At 38.9% G+C, this 20711-nt stretch overlaps 1 protein-coding gene and 1 non-coding gene across 3 annotated transcripts in view; both read left to right on the forward strand.

Annotated features, from left to right (window-relative positions):
• CFAP418 (cilia and flagella associated protein 418) overlaps window positions 1-20711 on the forward strand; it is a 1191950-nt gene that overhangs the window by 1163788 nt on the left and 7451 nt on the right. Inside the window, exons 2-5 of one of the 2 annotated variants that reach the window (XM_050800553.1) lie at window positions 6458-6620; window positions 11462-11549; window positions 14711-14775; window positions 15330-15395. In XM_050800553.1, the coding sequence (XP_050656510.1) occupies window positions 6466-6620; window positions 11462-11549; window positions 14711-14775; window positions 15330-15395 (374 nt within the window). In that variant the 5' untranslated portion in view covers window positions 6458-6465. Of the gene's footprint in view, window positions 1-6217; window positions 6621-11461; window positions 11550-14710; window positions 14776-15329; window positions 15396-20711 lie in introns of those variants that run through there. The other variant, XM_050800554.1, reaches the window with a different exon arrangement.
• On the forward strand, window positions 5917-5998 carry TRNAS-AGA (transfer RNA serine (anticodon AGA)). The gene has a single exon. It is a non-coding gene; the product is annotated as a tRNA-Ser (tRNA).

The raw sequence follows: 20711 nt of genomic DNA on the forward strand, positions 1-20711 counted from the left end.
ATTCACAATAGCAAAGACTTGGAACCAACCCAAATGTCCATCAATGACAGACTGGATTAAGAAAATGTGGCACATATACACCATGGAATACTATGCAGCCATAAAAAAGGATGAGTTCGTGTCCTTTGCAGGGACATGGATGCAGTTGGAAACCATCATTCTCAGCAAACTATCACAAAACAGAAAATCAAACACTGCATGTTCTCACTCACAGGTGGGAATTGAACAATGAGAACACTTGGACACAGGAAGGGGAATGTCACACACTGGGACCTGTTGTGGGGTGGGGGGAGGCGGGAGGAATAGCATTAGGAGACATACCTAATGTAAATGAGGAGTTAATGGGTGCAGCACACCAACATGGCACATGTATACATATGTAACAAACCTGCATGTTGTGTACATGTACCTTAGAACTTAAAGTATAATAAAAAGAAAAAAAAATGCAATGAATGGTTATAAGAAAATCTCTGAATAATCAAAGAATTTCTAAATTATTGTACCTCTCTGGCCTTGATTTTGATTGCTTCATCTATAAAATGAAAGAGGTGGTTTTTTTTGCTTTTTGTTTTTTTGTTTTTTGAGACACACTATGTTGCCCAGGCTAGAGTGGAGTACGGTGGCGTGATCTCGGCTCACTGCAACCTCAGCTGAAAGAGTTTCATACATTATCACTAAAGTCCTTTCCAGTCCCCAAATATTCCGTGGACAGTTCATGGCAAGGTTGATACCAACAGGTACCTTTTGTAAGGCCATAAAGACTGGTTGACTTGTGAATCCGTAACTGAGGAAATAGAGCAAACTGGCCTGCATAAAATCTTGGGTTGCTTCCCAAGAGTCCATATGGACAATCAGGGGAAATGGAAGACTGATGGACACCAAACCTAAGCCCAGGCCTGTTGGACATGTCCCATCACCTCCATCAATTTGGTTTCACTTTGCCTTCATTTTAATGCCTGACTGAAATTCCTATTCCCCTCCCCTTTTTCCCCAATTTTTTTTTGAATCAGGCTTAACTTTCTAAAGCTTAAAAATTATAAAGCAAAAAACAGTATGAAAAAGGGGGGAGGGAAGGAGCTGTACTCACATAACTGTAGAATTGAAAGGAACATTGTGATGTTAAAGCCTCAAAAAGAGGCTGAACTACTGACTCCTCAGAGGGTCGACTGGTTTGAGCCACATACATTAGCACTTGCCTCCTCAGACTGATCTGTTTGTTGGTTGCTATGTGGATGGTGATAAAATATCCATTTGGATGGAGTCAAAAATTATATTACACTCTTACAGCACATCTGCAAATCCTGGCCTTTTGAACAAATGACCGCAGTATACCAGGCCTCTGTGCTGTCAGAAGCTGATTCCCAAATACCAACTTTGAACCTCGCCCTACCATATGGACTCATGGGGTCAATGAAAAATGGTGTCTGAGGGGCCCCAAAACATGAGAAGTTCTGGCAAAAAGTGACAGGTTTTATCCAGGCTGCTGAAGAGAAATGTACTGAGACTAGAAAAGCTAAGGAGGTGCACGCCTTCAGAACGTGTCTGTAGATCAAAATACACCCTAACAGATTCTTGAGAGAGCCCCTGGCGGCTGTGTTAACCTTGGCATTGTTATCATTAAGAGGCTATGCTCATTTCTGGCACCTAACACTGGACATATTGACAGCAATGGGGTTGATGGAAGAGGAAAGAATCTGTTTTGCAGTTAAAAAAAAAAAAAAAACTTCTCAGGTTTCTAAAGCCATTTGAAATCACGCCAGAGAAATACTTGATTTCAGCATTCTTCAGCTCTCTGCGATGATGCCGCAAGTGCTGTCCCCCACATGTGATGATGTATTTCAGAGCCAGAGTTTTCTCAAGATGTTCCAAGCCTGCAGGCTCCTGATCCTTTTTCAAATTACCAAGATAATAGTATCCCAGTGAGAGTTGTGATTAGTCTAAACTCTCCACAGCTGTGAGAGATGAATGTACAAATTCCAATAAAGATTCTGCATGTTCTGGGCTGAATTTACCTACATGACATAGAGGCCTAATTCAGGGACCACTTAAAAGAACTGGAGCTGCTTCGGTGCGACTCCATTCTTCCATGACATCAGCTGCTAGGAGGCTTGCAACTGGCCCAGGAGGATGCCTTCCCTCATGCCAATGTCACCGCCCAGCAGTGGGTATTTGTCTAAAAGACCTGTAGTATGCAGGGGAGAGATGCAGGGAAGGGAAAATTAAACTTAAGTACCTGGGAATTGGAAGAAGCCTTGCAATTCATTATGTGAGTAGCCAGGGAGATTACAGGACACCTTGTAACTGAAGCAGTTGGCCTGGGACTGTGTGGGACAGCAGAACCAGCTGCCTCGCCACTTCTAACTTATTTACAATGGTACTAGCAAGAAACCAGGCTCAGAAAGTTCTTCAGATACTTGGGAAAGACAACAGTGCTTTGATTTCCTAATTTGGACACCTTTTACCTAAAATACTTCCTTGAATACTAAATGAATGTAATAATACATGGCATGCCCCTTTACCATGTTTTTTGTTTTGTTTTTAAGACAGAGTCTCATTCTCTTGCCCAGGCTAAAGTTCAGTGGCACTATCTCAGCTCACTGCAGCCTCCACCTCCTGAGCTCAAGCCATCCTCCCACCTCAGTCTACCACGTACCTGGGACCACAGGTGCAGCGCCGCCATGCCTGGCCAATTTTTGTAATTTTTTTGTTAGAGACAGGGTTTTGCCATGTCACCTGGGCTAGTCTCAAACTCCTGGGCTCAAGTGATCCGCTGGGCTCAAGTGATTCGCCCACCTTGGCCTCCCAAAGTGCTGCGATTACAGGCATGAGCCACCGCACCCAGTCCCCTTTACCATGTTAATAATTGTATCACCTGGAGGCACTTGCCTATTCTTTATGAAATACCTGACACTCAGCATGCTTTCCATGACTAGGAAAGACAGGGGACAACGATTCACGACATTGTCTACACACATTAACAATTACAGAGAAAGAAAGAAGATTGTTCAGAAAACAGAAATTTATACCAAACGAATTTATAGCAGGGTTTTTTAAAAAAAAAGATCTAATAGAATTTTCATGAATGTAGAATCTTCTAAAGCCACACTACCTTCATCTTATACATCCACATCCATTGTTTAGAGCCCACTGAATTTTATAACTGTGTAACTTTCTTACTCACATCTGGAGATTTTACTAGTGCACTGTAATTTTATACTTTATCACACAGCCACACACATATGTTACTCTTATGTGGCATGTGGCATTTCTCCTTGTAGACTCTGAACTCGACGTTTTACTCTCAGGGGCAAACCAGAAAGAGAACATGACTCAAGTCAGGAGACCCACCAGAGTTGAATGAGCCATAAATGAAATTCTCAAAATACCAAACTCTAGGTGATCCATACATCCATTTTATTAAAATGGGAGTGGGCAGGACTGGAAAACCAAATTATCATATGTTCTCACTTGTAAGTAGGAGTTAATTTGTGGGTACGCAAAGGCATATAGAGTGGCATAATGGACACTGGAGACTCAGAAGAGAGGAGGACGGGTTGGGGGTAAAGGATAAGAACACTACCTATTGGAGGCTGGGCATGATGGCTCACGCCTGTAATCCCAGCACTTTGGGAGGCCGAGGTGGGCGGGTCACCTGAGGTCAGGAGTTCGAGACCAGCCTGAACAACATGGAGAAACCCCATCTCTACTAAAAATACAAAATTAGCCCAGCATGGTGGCACATGCCTGTAATCCTAGCTACTTGGCAGGCTGAGGCAGGAGTATCACTTGAACCCAGGAAGCAGAGGCTGTGGTGAGCAGAAATCACACCATTGCACACTCCAGCCTGGCCAACAAGAGCGAACTCCATCTCAAAAAAAAAAAAAAAAAACAGAACACTATCTATTGGGTACAATGTACACTACTCGGGTGACAGGTGCACTAAAATTTCAGACTTCATCGCTATACAATTCATCCATGTAACCAAAAACTGCTTGTACCCCAAAAGCTACTGAAAGTAAATAAAATCAATAAAATGAAATTGTAAAATGTAAACGGAATAAATCATCCAATCAAAAGACCAGAAAAATGGGAGTAGAAGTGAGGGAAGGAGGGAACACACTGATTTTTGTCTAATAGTCACAAAAACAAAACATAAATCCAGAAACATTTTCTCTTTTATTTTTTCACCATCTCTCATTGCAAATCTTCTATACGCTAATAGATACTTTCAACATTGCTACAGATCCCCTCAGATTTCATCTCCTCAAGAGCAAAAGCAAATCATTAATGTAAGCCTGTTAAACTGGATGGCAACTATGCATGACTTCCCCTGGAACCATGTTGCAAGAACCGCTTTTTCAAGCAGCTTTTCCTTGTCTTTCTGCTGGAGGCCGATTCTAGGTAAAATAGCCCAGCAAGGCAACTTGGAAAAAAACTTTAGAAAATTAATGAGTGGGAAATCATAGAATAAGTCAGGATTCTAGACAAATAACTAGTGTCCAAGTCCCCTCCTTGCCCCAACATTGTCTCCCCACCCTCTGGAGTTCTCTTCTCTGACTACAAGGGTAACCAACACTATGTCTGGGGGCCTCTAGGATACTACTTAAGCATCCTGGCAGTGTCTGATCTGAGTGGTCAGTGCTCAATGTTGTTAAGCATTTTGCATAAAAATGCTGATTTCCTGTGTGTGTAAATATATATATATATGTTTATATGCATATATGTGTGGGGGGGGAGGTATATGCCAGGATTCTAATAGCTAAAACAAAGATTCAGAGACAATAACTAGAGCAGCCGTGCAGAAAAGGGGAGTGTTGCCTTGCTGGGAATATTCAAAGTTGGTCTGATGGTAACATGCAGTGTGCTACTAAATGACAACCATCTCCTAGGGATAAAAAGCCCTGCTTTGGCACATGTGCAATTTCCCTCATGTAAATAACACCCACCATGGCTCATTTCAAGCTTCCCAAGTGACATCACTGAATGGAAAGTTAAAGAGAGAAAGTCTTTCAGATGTAAATAATCTCAATTATATTTATAAATAATAGTAAAATGTAGTGGAATCACTAGAATGTGAATTTTGAGTATCGCATTTGTTTTTAATATAATGTAATTGCAAGTTTGCATAATTTAATATTTGATAATAGTTGCATTTAACAACTAGCTCCCAAAATCCTTGAAAATGTATCGGTGGGTAGGAGTGAGCAGGTCCCATTCGCTCCAGCACACCAGTACATGTTGCTCTTCAGGGACGTTAAAAGATACTTTGAACAAATCATCTGGATCAAACTATCTCCAGAGTTCCCAAGGATGCCAAACTCTTTGCTATCCCACTTTAGAAATACCCAAAACACAGGTTAAACTGTGGACGGTATTAAGAATGCCATTAACAACACCTTACTCTTGTATCACGCTTTACACTTTTCAAAGTAGTACCTTTATGGCACGGTGGGACTGTCTGACCCTGCGGAGTGAATTTAAATCGCTGGGTAAATAGCTTCTTAATGTATAATGGGTGAAAAGAAAGTCCTGGGAGGAATTTATCAAAGAGAAAGGCGAAGGAGTGGAACTGACAGTTCCAGCAAGGAAGCCGGGAGACTGGTTGGCCCCCACCCGGTTCCTGGTTCTCTCCTGGAAATGGCTCCAACATTGCACAAGCAGGTGGGTGTACAATAGTTTTGAGCACACATCTCTCCCTCTCTCAGATTTAATTAGAATTTCCCTTTTTTCCAACAAAGAGTTGGACCGGATACCTTCTAAGAGTTTTACAAACAGTAAAATGATAAGCGCCATAACATTCAAATATGCTCCTAACAGCTCAGTAATGGTTTCCTCCAAATCAAAACGTGCCTGTTAGTGCAGCAGACGCTTGTGCAGACTCTACATGCATTCTCACCACAAAAACTTATACCGCCAGTAGTCGTGGCCGAGTGGTTAAGGCGATGGACTAGAAATCCATTGGGGTCTCCCCGCGCAGGTTCGAATCCTGCCGACTACGGGAATAGCAGTTTTTTTTCTTGCCATCAAACACTTTTTGTGTTTTACAGCGTTCTGCTCGAACTTCCAAAGATTTCAGGAATTTTCTAACGGTTGAAACACAACAGGGCCCCAAACGGGACAAGAGAGAATGAAAGGGCGAGAAAGTGTGGTTGTGGTTACAACGTGGGCCCGGGAGGGGGAGACGGGACAAACCACGCCAGACGAGCTGAAAGGAAGAAACGCAAAGCATCGCGAGTCACACAGACACAGGGCAGAGACAGCTCCGAACTCCGTCCCCGCATGCGCCAGCCCCTCACGAACCCACCGCATTCTCTGCCGCCAGCCCTCGTGGGCGCCGGGTTGCCACGGGAAGCGGTGCGCATGCGCAGGGACGCCTAATGGAACGTGAGCCAGCCGGGTCCCCGCGTTACCCCTGGAAACCACCGGAGCCTGGCGATTCGAGGGGAAAACGCCAGGCGATTCAAGATGGCGGAGGACCTGGACGAGCTCTTGGATGAAGTCGAGTCCAAGTTTTGCACACCTGACCTTCTAAGACGGGGCGTGGTCGACCAGCCCAAAGGCTGCGACGGCGGCACACACAGTAGCGACCGGAACCAAGCCGAGGCTAAAGAGAATCTCAGGTTAACGGGGCGGGAGGGGTGGACTGTTCTGGTAAAGCCCTGCTCCAGGCCCTAAAGCTGCCCCTCCGCCGCCCAACCCAAAAGAAACGTGTCCGCGAACTCCAGCCCCTCCTTACATCACAGTTCAGCCCCTCAGCGCCCTATCCTCAGCGGCAGCGCACCCCTCGACCCTCTATGCGGATTCTGGCATTTCTTCACTCAGCGCAGACTCCGCCCCTCGGCCGGCCGCAGAGAGCTGGTCCCGCCCTCCCGCAGAGCCCGCGGTGCCTGTCTTCTTCACCCTATTTCTGCCTGCCAGAGCCTAGGAGGTTCTAGTCGGGGACCGGGATGCCCCTCAGGCGCCCCGTTCTTAACGCCGAGAAGGCTGTGCTGACCTCGGCCAGATTTTGCCTCTGTGTGGCCAAGCGGTTCTCATCTCCCTGTGAGAGGCCTGTTAGACAACCTCATCCCATAGACTCAGACCCCGCTCCCCAGGCCAATCCTAATTCTGTCTTTAGCTCAGTTTTGTTTTGTTTTTTGAGATGGAGTCTCGCTCTGTCCTGTTGCCCAGGCTGGAGTGCAGTGGCACGATCGTAGCTCACTGCAGCCTCCAACTCCCCGGTTCAAACGATCCTCCCACCTCGGCCTACCCTAGCTGGGATTGCAGGCACGAGCTACCACGCCCGGCTAATTTGTATTTTTCGTAGAGACAGAGTCTCGCTGTGTTGGCCAGGCTGGTCTTGAACTCCTGAGCTCAAGCTGTACTCCCGCCTCTGCCTCCCCTAAATGCTAGGATTACAGTTGTGAGCCATCGCACCTCATTTTGTTTGTTTTTAACTCAGGGAGTTAAGATGAGATTAGATTCATGACAAAAGGGTTAATTATTGTGAACATTAAATCGTCTACCTTCCTTCTCTCCATGGCCCCCTAGTTAAGGGTCCCAGGCATACATATGGAAATTTAGGGACATTTCTTAAGTATTTTGGTTTTTGATCTAAAAAAACTACCTTCCAAATTTACCAGTCGTTTTTCCTCCATATAATTATTAACAGGACTTCCTTCACTTCCCCATTTACCCCACAATCCCTGAAAAAAACAATGTTTGCATCAGAGTATTGTCCTTCAGCAACTCTTGCTAGAATCTTTTGGAAATTGCCTCTTGCCTAGAATATTTTGGAAACGCTTGTGAAATTACATGGAGGCAACCTTGGATCAATCTAAGAACGTCATCTCCGTTAATTTTTTGGCTGCATCTTTGATTTGGTTTTGTTTTTTTGGTGTGTGTATGTGTGATTTCCCAAAGTATTATCCAGCTCTGTTACTATCCAGTTCACCTGGCTTATCTCCAGTGACATTTATTTATAAAAATTCACTCTGCGAAGATAAAAGCATCGAAAAAATTCTAAAGGAGCACATAAACAAAATTTCTAAAAGTTAGTCGAGTTCTGAGCAACATTTTAAAACAAAAATTAGAGACAACTATAATTACTATGAATGGGCTAACACTCATTTGGCTGGATGTTGTAAATATCACTCTCATTAACTTTTATTATCTTGTATATTGGAATTCTTTATGTGCCTATTAGTACATCTACCATCCATATCCCACAACAGTTGTTGCTTTAGTACTTTTCATTTGTCCTGCTAGGGGATAGAGCCAATCTATCAAGGAGCTTTTCAGAGCTGTTCATCTTAGGAGAACTAGCATCCGGTGGGGCAGGATGTACTGAAGCAAGCTGCTCAAAATGGAAGGGACTATTTATGTGGATCTTCTCCAACCATGGGTTGTGTCATGCTTGCTCTACTAAAATTCATCCACAATGTTTCTAGTACCTCAGCCCACCTTAATACATTAGATTTTTTAGTACTAAATAACATAAAAGCCGTAGTGAACCAGTACTGTTGTCATTTATATTAAAACTTTTCATCTGGCAGTGTAGTTGTAAATTGTACAAAAAACAGCAACAAAGGGCCTAAACCTTATACCAAATATAGTCCCAACCCGGTTTATAATGTTATATATTAAAATTTTTCCTTGAGCCAAAATTGATACTTAAAAGCTAGGAAGCAATTTATGTTTGAATTTATTAACAGGAGATTACCTACTAATTGTATAGCAGTGTAACCTGTATCTCTCGTAAGAGTTAAAATACTGATATTACCTCCTAAAATGATAGCTTTGCAAATAATACTATAAATGACCATGCTACATCTGGATACCAGGAACAACTGCTAATGTAAGGGGTCAAAACATGCAATTTGTTGAAGTGTTCAAAATGATAAAAAGAAATATGTGATTAGTAAAAAAAAGAAAAGACTGATGTGGGTTGAGAAGAACTGCAATAGGAATAAAGTGGTTCGGGATGATACAGATGGGAATATTTAAAGATAATATAGCTTTCTAGATGATAGCTATAACAGCCAACATTTATTGAGCTCTTTCTGTATGCTGAGTGCTTTATATATGTTATTTCATTTAATCTTCACAACCCCATGAGGTGAATACTGTTACCCCATTTCACTGACCAAATCAATGCTTAGTTACTTGCCTACAGTCATATTGCTAAATCACAAGGACATAGTACATCTAGATTTAAGCTTTGTATATATACCTCTCACATTTAATTATAGGTTTAAGTGTTTATATTTTATTTTGAATATACCTTTTATTTTCAGCAGAAACTATATCTTTAAAAGATTAGAATGTCAGAAACAGAGTCAGAGAGGGAACCAGTAAAAGCTTATTAACATTTGATTGAAATTATTATCACATCAGAAGACCAAAAAATGTCTTATACAGTCCTTTAAAATTATGAGTTCTCAATGAAATGTTGACTTTATTATTACTATAGCAAAGCATAGGCAAGTGTAGGCATTGTGAAATTGCATGATCTAAGAACAGACCAGAATCTTATGTAAGCTGGTAATTTGGATCTGTAACAGTACTGATTAGGTTGGTGGAGTTTGGATGCATCTGATTCTTGAAATTGTGAAATTGCATGAGGGAGGATACCCCAGTGAGTATGTCCTGAAAGCCAAAGGAGAGAATTTTAAGAGGCCATCTTAGCAACCTCTTATCAAAAAAGAAATATAAGGAATTGGTACCCAACACTGTCAGATGCTTCTGAAAGATTAAAGAGGACTGGAACTGAGAACCACCATTATATTGTAGTGATTTGGGCAGTGGAAACCTTTGAGAGAAGAGTTTCACTGTAGTTGAGGGATTAGAGGCCAGAAGTAGAATATTATACCTGAAAGAAATTTTAGTCATCTATGTATCATTTTTATAGATAAAATATTTGAGTTTCAGAGAGATTAAATAATTTAAACTAGGTCAGTAGCTCTAGACTGGTGATGATTTTGCCACCCAAGGGGCATTTGGCAATGTCTGGAGACTTTTTTTTATTGTCACACCTGGGGAATGGTGTGCTATTATTTAATAGCATCTAGTGGGTAGATGCTGTAAAACGTCCTGCAATATACAACAGTCTCCTGCCCCCACATACACACCCCAGAGAATTATCTGACCCAAAATGTCTGTCGTTCCAAGGTTGAGAAACCCCTGTCTAGGATTAACACTCAGCTGATTCTAAATCTAGTCTACTTGTAAGAAGGTAGAAATCATGGATATAGACTCTTCTTCAGTAGTGAGTAAGAAAGGGTGGCAGCTTTAAGAGAGGGGTTTTTCGAAGTGTCTCTTTGAAGAAGAAAGCCTTGAGCATACTTCTAAGTCAAAGGAAGAAACCAGTATACGGTGAAAGACATTAAGGGTAAAAGTTACAGTACAACTGAAGAGGCTAAGCCTGGAGACAGATAGAATCAACCATGAGGTAGTAGGCAGCAGTCTCTTGCTTTTCTTATTTCAGGTTAAATTTTTTTACTCCAAGATGTAACGAAGACGACCTATGTTAAAAATTGTCAGAATAAATACATTTCTGAAATTAGAGAGTTTGACTAAAAAACTTGTCTTCTAAAACAAATAATTTAATGAAGTTATAAAGTTGGTGTACAGCATCTACTTCATATAAACGCTAAAGAAAGTTAATGTTGTATAGTATGAAGTGCAGGGACTGCCCTAGATTCAATTCCAAGCCTTTTCTCCCACTATTTATATGACCTTGAACAGATATCTGAATCTCTCAGTGCCTTTTCTTCATCTATAAAATGGGGTTAAATAAAGATACACTCATGTAAAGACTAAGGACAATGCCTGGGTTATAGTAAGTATTCAGTAAATACTATTTAGCTATTAGCTATTTAGCATCAGCTATTAAATAGAAGTTCTGTGCAGTAGTGGTTTGTATTAATAATCCAGTGATGACTTTGCCTGCAGAAGGTAGAGGTAGTTGAGTAGTTGAGATATTCTAACAAATAGCACCTTTTTTTGGGGGTGGAGGGAGGGTGGTCATTTGATTACATGACCTTTGGCTCCTCTCATAAAGAGATATGGTTGACTTACAATGCAACCTTTGGGGAAAAGTCAGGAAGACTCTTAAAATTATCTTTGTTTATAATATCAGGTTCTGCTTATCATTGTACATATTTTGCATTAAATACATGCTTTATGTAATTTAGATAAGTACATACCCAGCTTCCTCTCGAATATAATGTATATAGTTTTAAATGTCTCAAGTATGTAATATCAAGTATGTAATAGTATAGAACATATGTGAATTTGTACCTGATAAAATATATCTTTGTCTCAACGAACTTAGACTATATCCACAGTGAAAAAAATTAAAATCACTTTTATCTTTCTACCATCAACTCTAATAATGGACTTTAAGCAAAACTCTTCCGATACTAACTTTATCTGCTCATAAACCTCAGGCAGGTTTTCTCTGCATATATTTTCTTTTCAGATCAACAGAAACATTTGAAAAAGAAGATGATCTTGACAGTCTTATTAATGAAATATTTGAAGAGCCCAACTTGGACAAAAAGCCCTCTGTAAGTCAAGTGTTATAAATATGTAGTAATTCTGTCATTATTTCAAGACATGTTTAGAATAGTCTTAAAGAAGACGCAAGTAGCTACCCATTATCTTTTGAATTCCGAGAAATACAATTACTTAAAGAAATTATTACACTTAAAGAGCTGTAGAAGCAGTAAAATATTAGAAACTCTCAGTATGTGTTTCCCTGTGCATTTCTCAGTAAGAATAACATATTAGAAAAGCTGTTAGCATAGAAGTCAACTCACACATCAAGCTGGTCACTTGTATTTATTTGTAGTTTCTAAGAACACTTTTCTAAAAGGCCAAAAACAAACAGCTTTCATTATAGGAATGTGCTTAGCACCTCACATGCAATGCCGTTGCTCTTATCCCATGAAGCAATGACTAAATTGTTAATATTTCAATTTTTTAAATGTTTATGTGTCTATTTTAGCTGCATAAAAAGTTCACAAAATAATATAACAGCAACCTATACACTGAACATACCATGACAGCCACCCATATTAAACATATATTAATGTTTTGCCATATTTGCTTCACTGGACCTTTTTTTAAAAAAAGAAGTGCAAATTAAAGATATAGTTTAAGACCTCTCTAAATCCTACTCTATTGCCTTCCTTCCCAAAGATAACCATTTATCCTTTCCATCCATACATTTATACTTTTATTACATATGTATATAACCATAAACAATTGTAACTGTGTACAGCAGTCCATTATATAACTGCCACAGTTTATCCACTTCCCTGATGATGGACATTTACATTGTGCTCAGTTGTTTGCTATTACAAATAATGCTTCATCAGATATTTTTTTTTAATTGGAGAAAAGGCATACAAATTTTAACATGTACACAGGGAAAACCAGTGATTACTCCTTCATTAGATATCTTTACATGGCTTCTTTTACCCATATACAGAAGTTTCTCTAGGATGTATAAAGCTAGAAGAGGAATTCCTAGGTCATAAGGTGTGCTTATCTTCAACTCTACCCATTGCCAAATTGTTTTCCAAAGTGACTTTATCACTTAACGTTTTTCATACTGGGCAGTATATCAGAATTTATGTATTTTAATTTTTATCAGTATGGTGTGTGTCAAGCATATCTGTCAGATTTAAAAGAAAGATACAAAAATAGAAGTCTGATTTACAAAGATCACAAAAAAAATTAAGAAATAACTATAGTACCAGGGTTTTGTTTTTTAAAGGATAGGGAAGATAAAAGCAAAACAGTGGCCTGAAAACATCTAGGTAATGGTTGTGGTAAGGATATGGATAGAGACCACTTATATTTTTGTCACCCAGACTAAAAATCAAATGACTAGTATAGATTTTAAGATCTGAATTTTTCAAAATTAAACTTTTCAATTCACCTGAAGTAAATTAATACACTGATGCCAAGTTGAATAATATGTAAACACAATAGCAATATTAAATATAGTCATTCCTTGGTATACTCAAGGGATTGGTTCCAGGAACCCCCCACATATACCAAAATCCATACATACTCAAGTTCCACAGTCAGCCTTACAGAACCCACCTATATGAAAAGTTAGCCCTCTGTATATGGGGTTTTGCATGCCACAGATACTGTATTTTTGATCCTTGTTTGGTTGGGAAAATTCCACATATAAGTGGACTTGTGCAGTTGAAACCCATGTTGTTCAAGGGTCACCTGTACCCTGCAAACAGAATACTTCCTAAGTACCAAGTAAGTGTGTAAGCACTGAATAGTAATGTCAATTTGTAGTACTAATTAATGGTAGAAAAAAATTACATCATTTTGTTGCTCTTCATTAATCGTCTGAACAATTCATTATTTATTAAGTACTATAGGGTGCATATCTGTTTATGAGGCGCTATCTTTTCAGTTAAGGTGTTTCAGAAGAAGATAAGTACTTCTCTGGCTTGGCTTTAAGATATACTAATTTGAAATAAAAGTAGCTCTTACAGTCATGAAGAAATAAATTTTTAAGCATGATCTTTTCCTTTCTTAGTTATGTATTATGTCTAGTTTTCCAGCCTTCAAAGGAGACAGCAGGTCTAAGTAAAACATTCATTGGGAAAAAAAACATTTAAGAAAAGAAACATTGATAAACAGATGGTCTATGCCAGTGTTGTCATTAGAGGCTATATTATGCCCTAAAAATACTGCTGCCCCACCGCACCCCCAGCTCTCCCATTCTGTCGCATTTCTGAACTGTTCCCAGACCCACACAAGAAAGCCCAGGAACCAACAACGAACCTCAGAGTGTGCCAGCTTAGAGTCATAAGCATGAGTCTGGATGGCTCATGAAACATGCTCCCCAAACAGAAAGATTCGTGCATATTGTTATTTTTCAGACATGTACCAAAATTTTTTCCATTTCTGCTTAACATCAAATAAGAGTTGAGCGACATAGTAAAACAATATTTTCGCCTCTATTAAATTTCCTCATCCACTATGTAAAATGAAGGCACGACTCTGCATAGTTTAAATTGCCTTTTCTCCATCTCACTTCCACTCCTTGGCGGTGGTCCTAGTGTGTGGTTGGTTTATGTTGTTTGGTACCATATACCAGTTAACACTTAATAAATGCTTGCTAATGATGATGATATTATGTAACCATATAGGAACTACTGTATGGTTGTGACTAGGTAGCTCTACATTTTTATTGTAGAACATTTATTGGTTGATACCATTCCATTTGATCAAAATTAATATTCCTGAAGTTACACAGGAGCTTGGTTAGTTTAATTTTAGTTCATATGACGCACATTCACAGCCTTTAAAAATGAGTCTGAGGTTTTTTTCCTCCTCAATTTTTCTAGAATGAAGTTTTAAATAGCAGGTCCTTCATATTAAATCATTGAACTGTAATATTAACTGAAGAGTTATAAAGTGACTCTAAATCTTAGCATGCTAATAATGGCAATATATCAATTTCCTAGCCTAAAAGTTAGTAGAGTAATTTGCACATTCCTTAGGGAGTTCTGCTTCCCTTTTGCCTTTAAAAGGTTTTGATCATTGTTTTTATTTCAGAAACTTAAAAATGATGCCATCAAAATGTGTATTTAAGTCATTTAGAAAATATTCTTGTTATAAGGAATATTAGTTTTCATGTTACAGTTTTCTAAGTTACTCGTGGCCTTTTATTGTTTTGCTTTTTTAACAGAAATTAAAATCTAAATCTTCAGGTAACACATCTGTCAGAGCTTCCATTCAAGGCCTTGGTAAAAGGTAAGTTGAGATTGCTTTGGTGACTTATACACACTATTGAGCAAACACTATGAGCATAGTCTAGTAGATTTTACCATTTAAACAGCAGTGACATTGAACAACAAAGCATTGGTTGGCCTTCAGGAGAAAGACCAATAGCAATATCTTCAGTGTTCTTATGGTCTATGACCCCCTTCATGTAAAGGAAATTAAATGGGGGATTATTGCTATTGTAAATAATTTTCTGCCATTTAAAAAAAGTGTGAACAGTTTCTCAAAATTAATGTTCTGTTATATTCTTCCGTATTTACTTTGTCCCTTACATTATTTGGCAAACACGTTTTTCTTTTACTCATTTTAACTCCTTGAGTGTTCCTGAATGTACAGGTTATATCCAATAAAGCAGTGATCCTACAATAAATAGCTCTTCTTTGAAATGGTTGGCTTGCTAGGGAAAATAGACAATTTGATTACAAGAACATAAAGTCAATAAAACCAAAAATTTTTTAACATGGCCAATTAACTTCTATTTTTTGCTATAACTTCATATTTTTGCATCTGTTGAACACATCTAGTTGCAGTCCGGTGTACCTTGGTGGAAGCTCTATTCCATGTGGGATTGGAACAAATATTTCATGGAGGTAGGTTGTCAGAAATGTATTATACTTTCTTACTAGGTTTTTTCCAAATGGATGCCCCGTTGTTAAAATGTAGTTCTTAACATCTTCACATCAATCTGTTTTATAAGGAGAGGTATTTTTATTAGCTAATCTAAGAATTCTTTGTTTTTTATTCTTGGGAGATAGCTATTGAAAGCTGTGATATTAGGTACGTGTTATTCATTTTATGCTCTTTTCTAAGCCCCACTTGAAATGCCTGGATCACTCCAGTCCCAGCTTTGTTTCCACAGGACACAGGAGAGTGAACTTCTTTCCAGGCAGTGGAAGCAAAGTGGCCATGCAGATACATGATGCCTTACCCACACGGCCTTGGCCAGTTAGCATGCAAAGCTACAGGTCTGCATTACCCAAAACATTCTCAAGCATAGTTGCTTGATTTCACATGTTGACATATTTCAAAATGTAATATGCAGAAACCTACATTCTTTGTCTCTTCCCTGCCCTTCCTACCTCTGTTTTCTCACTCAGTACCTCTTTCTGGGCAGTCTTATAGTCATGATGCCACCTACCCCAACCCCATGTTAGCCCCATAGTCCTAGCACATTCCATTGGCACTTTCATAATATGGGCAAACAGTTTGGCTTTAAGCAAACGCTACTCTCCTGCTGCTTTTGGTTCTATTTTTGGCAGAGGCCTACTTACCTAGCTTACTTTATTAAAATATTTTTATCTAGTTATTTCTAAAACACTTACTTTCTGTTAATTTTTTAAGAAAGAACGGCCTAAGTTATATGATTGCATGTTGACCACATTTCTGGAGGGATAACTGTTACATAGTCAAGCGTCACCAGCAAGGATACATTCTGAGAAATATGTCATTAGGTGACTTCCTCATGTACAAACATCATAGAGTGTACTTACACAAACCTAGATGGTATAGCCTACTACACACCTAGGCTAGGTGGTGTTCTAGCCTACTACACACTACTAGGCTACAAACCTGTGTAGCATGTAACTACACTGAATACTGTAGGCAGTGGTAATGCAATGGTACATATTTGTGTATCTAAATATTAAAAAGGTTCAGCAAAAATACATTCTAAAAGATTTTTCAAATGGTACAGCTGTATAGGGCACTTAGCATGAACCGAGCTTACAGGACTGGAAGTTGCTCTGGGTGAGTGAGTGAGTGAGTGGTGAGTGACTGTGAAAGCCTAGGACATTATGCTAGTGTAGACTTTATAAACACTGTAACTTAGGCTACACTAAGTTTACTTTAAAAAGTCTTTAATAATACTAACCTAAGCTTACTGAAACTTTTATAAACTTTTAACTTTTGATTCTTTTTTAATAGTAATTTAAAACACAAACACTGTACAGCTATACTAAAATATTTTCTTTCTTTGTATCCTTATTCATAAGCTTTTTTCAATTGTTTCATTGTTTTTTACTTTTTAAACTTTTTGTTAAAAATGAAGATACAACACACACATTAGCCTAGGCCTGTGCAGGGTCTGGATCATCCATGTCACTGTCCTGCACCTCCACATCTTGCCCCGCTAGAAGGTCTTCGTTGAGGGGTCTACAACATGCATGGGGCTGTCATCTCATAAAAACAGTGCCTTCTTCTGAAATACCTCCTGAAGGACCTGCCTGAGGCTGTTTTACAGTTAACTTTTTTTAATAAGTAGAAAGAGTACATTCTCAAATAATGATACAAAGTATAATATAGTAAAATCATGAACTAGTAACATAGTTTATTATCATTATCAAGTGTTATGTACTATACATAATTGTATGCACTACTTTTATACAACTGGCAGCTCAGTAGGTTTGTTTACATCAGTATCACCGCAAACACATGAGTAAGCATTGTGCTATATAGGACAGCTATGATGTAACTAGGAATAGGAATTTTTCAGCTCTGTTATAATTCTGTAGGACCACTGTTGTATATATGGTCCATCATTGACCAAAACATCACTGTGGCAAATTAACTGTATTGAATAATAGAAGTGGGAGTTTAAAAAACATTGTTGGAGGGTTGTGGTGGTGCCAGCCTACATCCAAGGACAATGCCCAGAAGGTAGGGCTATAGGACAAAGTTTAAATTAGGAGTCTGGAGAAGCCTTATATGGGAACACCAGGCAGCCAAAGGCTAATATAAATCCACTGGAATGTTACCTGCTGTTAGAGCTATAAAGAATAATTAATAGTAATTGAATCATCATGTATCGAGGACTCTCTGTACAAAAAAATTAGAGCTACAAACTGCCTGTAGAGGTGAATTTAGTGTTGTTGCTATCAATCCTCAATTACCTGTCTCAACTCAGTTGGGACTTGTCTCCATCATTTTCAGAGCCATGCCTCCTCTATTCCAGGGATCTATCAAGTCACCCATGAACCACAGCAGCAGTTTCCCAGTTAGCATCCACTTCCATCTTTTCTAGTATCACCCACATATAGCATTCAAGATAATATCCCTAAAATATTATTTTGAGTGCCTCTCCTCTATTCAGAAGGGAAGTGAGAGTTGCCATTTGTCTCACACTAACTCTAAACTTACTATTTGCTTTACCAAATTGTTATCCTTGTTGTTCCTCTTCTCTCTTCAGTTCCTTCAGCTCCAATTAAAGCCTGGGTCAGATATTCCACTTCCACTGGGACGCTTGTCATTCTGTACTTTCCACTTGCGTTTTTCTGCGTCTGAGTATATTTACATTTATTCCCTGTCTGAAACAACACTCCCTTCTAATGCATGTCTCCTGCTGCCTTATCTGTTTAATTCACATACTGCAGATTGATTTTTCCATTTGAATTTTTTCCATTTTTTAAATCCATTGAATGCCCATGTCATAAACTCTGTGTTAGGTTATCAATGAAAGGCAAAACATTGGCCAGTGAGGAACAAAGCAGCACATGATTACTCCTGTGGCATGAAACGGAAGGGCTCTGATGACAGAATGCCTGAGTTCAAAGCCTCACTCTGCCACTTACAAGCTCTGAAGCCTTAAGAAGGGATGTTATCTTCTAAAACCTATTTCCTCACTCTTAAAAACTAAACATATTTCATGGAGATACTCTGAGGATTAAATGAAATAATACATGAAAACTATGCTTATGGTGGAAAAGACAGCTAGGTACTGCAGGCACACTGGGTTCTAATTAAGGTGTCTTTCTCATCCGTTAGTCCTGCTTTCTTGTTATATCTCAGGGACTAGAATATTTATTCTACTACTAGTTTTCCATTTAATCTCAGGAAATACATATACTTATAGGTGCCTTCTGTTTTCATGAATGATCTTTTAAAAAATACATTCTGGTTTACTTCTAAAAAGTAAACATTTCATTAAGATTTTCTTATGTATGAAATATTTTGTGTGTACTTTGATTTAGTTCTAGCACAGACAAAATCTATGCTAGATGGAATTTCAGTAAACCAAAGAACAGCCTGTTTTCATAGCTCAAGGCTCCTATCACATACTGTTAGTCCAAGTGGGATGCCAAAATCAATTATACCCCATTTCTGCCTCCTGCACAGCTGTAAGAAGAGATACCAGTTGCATATATATGTGCAGGTAAATATTTGTATTCGCAGACTTTTTATTAGTTGCCCCTTTCATGACACACAATTTGCACCCATAGAAAGATAAACACATGTTCGTCTGCATATGCAACATTTTATGTGTGAAGTACTTTATACTGTCCAGAGCACTTTTTATATATGCATATTGACTTACCTACTCTACAGGAGAAAAACCCAAGATGCCGATCAAGAATTTTTACCTCCATTTTATAAATGAAGAGATGGAGGTACTTGTGTTAAATTCGTCAAACATATATTAATCACCTGGTAGGTCCTAAGGATTAAATGAACAAATTATGGTGAACAAATAAATGGACACTTCCTGTCCTCCATAAGCTTTCCGTCTAGATAAGGAGATAGGCTTTAAATAGATACCCCACAAATAAGTATTTAATTTCCATTTGATATGTGACATAAAGGGAAAGTGTGGCATACTATAAGCATAAATAATGGGCACTCTAACTAATATGAAGGATCAAGGAATAATTCTCTGAGAAGATAAACCACAATATGAAAAATAAGTAGGAGTTAGGCAAAGAGAGGTGACTATTGGAGCCAGAGCACACACATGTTTAGAAGGTCCCTGAGAAGGGGAGGGGCTGGGGGTGTTCCTCTGGTGGGAGGAACAGAGAGCATCTGGCCGTGCTGGAGCATAATGGGTAGGGAAAGAATGGCCGCTGAGGGGACTGGAGAGAGAGTGGAGGGACATTTGACTTAGGGTCCTGTAATCCTTTAGAGGATTTTGGGAAAAGTATGTCCTGTGTACAATGGGCCAGATTTGTGTTTCTTAAAAAAGTCATGTCAGCTGCTGTGCAGAAAATGGCTTGGGAGTTGGAGGGGCAACACAGGAAAGAGAAGATGGGAGCTGTGACCTGTGTGGTAGCAGTGACTTAGGGAAAAGCTCAAATTTGAATTATTTAGAATATAGAATTGACAGAATTCAGTGATTGACTAAGGAAGGTAAGAGAGAAAGTTGTTAAGAATGACTCCCAAATAATGTGCCTTGCTCAAGGTCATATCAAGTATTACAAAGCAATGATTCAAGTTGGTTACTTGATACCTAATCCATTATGGTTTCTATTATACCACATAGCAGAAAGCCATGTAATGTATGGGAAGAATCTTAGCTGATGTTGCTGTTGGAACTGCTGTTATCTTCAAACTGTCCAAACATCAAGTTTCTCTAGTCCCATTGTGTAGATCTGATAGGATTTAACAGAGAACCACAGTGTCTGGGCAGAAGATTATATTGGGTTAGATTTGGGGCATTCTTGTCATAAACATATTTAAAATAGTGAATTCTACTTATTAGCTGGACAAAAGAACAAAGCTCTTGGTGACATGTGTGATTTCCTCTACATTTTAGAGGGAAAGACCTGACAGTTTGTCTTTCACTGGAGTCATGACTTTATATTAGATATGCTTTTATTTACATAGTTATGAAAGAGAAATACATTTCAGCCCTGAAAAGAAGTACTGATTTACATGGCCAGGGCATAAAGGAAATTGAATCTATCCTGCCTATTTGTGGTGTTTGTTTGATTTCTAGATACAGCTCTGGTTTGAGGTAATGCTGAATGACTTTAGATTTTAGAAAAAGATTTGTCTTTCATTTGTTGATGGAAAGGGGAGAGAAGAGTAGTAGGAAGCATGGTGGCAGTAATAAGTACTACAGATAAAATGAAGGCATTTTCAAACCAATCGAATTTTACTCTCAATTATTTTTTAAACTACTTGCAAGACTGGATTAT

Source organism: Macaca thibetana, chromosome 8 (genome assembly GCF_024542745.1).
Source record: "Macaca thibetana thibetana isolate TM-01 chromosome 8, ASM2454274v1, whole genome shotgun sequence".
Taxonomy (NCBI): domain Eukaryota; kingdom Metazoa; phylum Chordata; class Mammalia; order Primates; family Cercopithecidae; genus Macaca; species Macaca thibetana.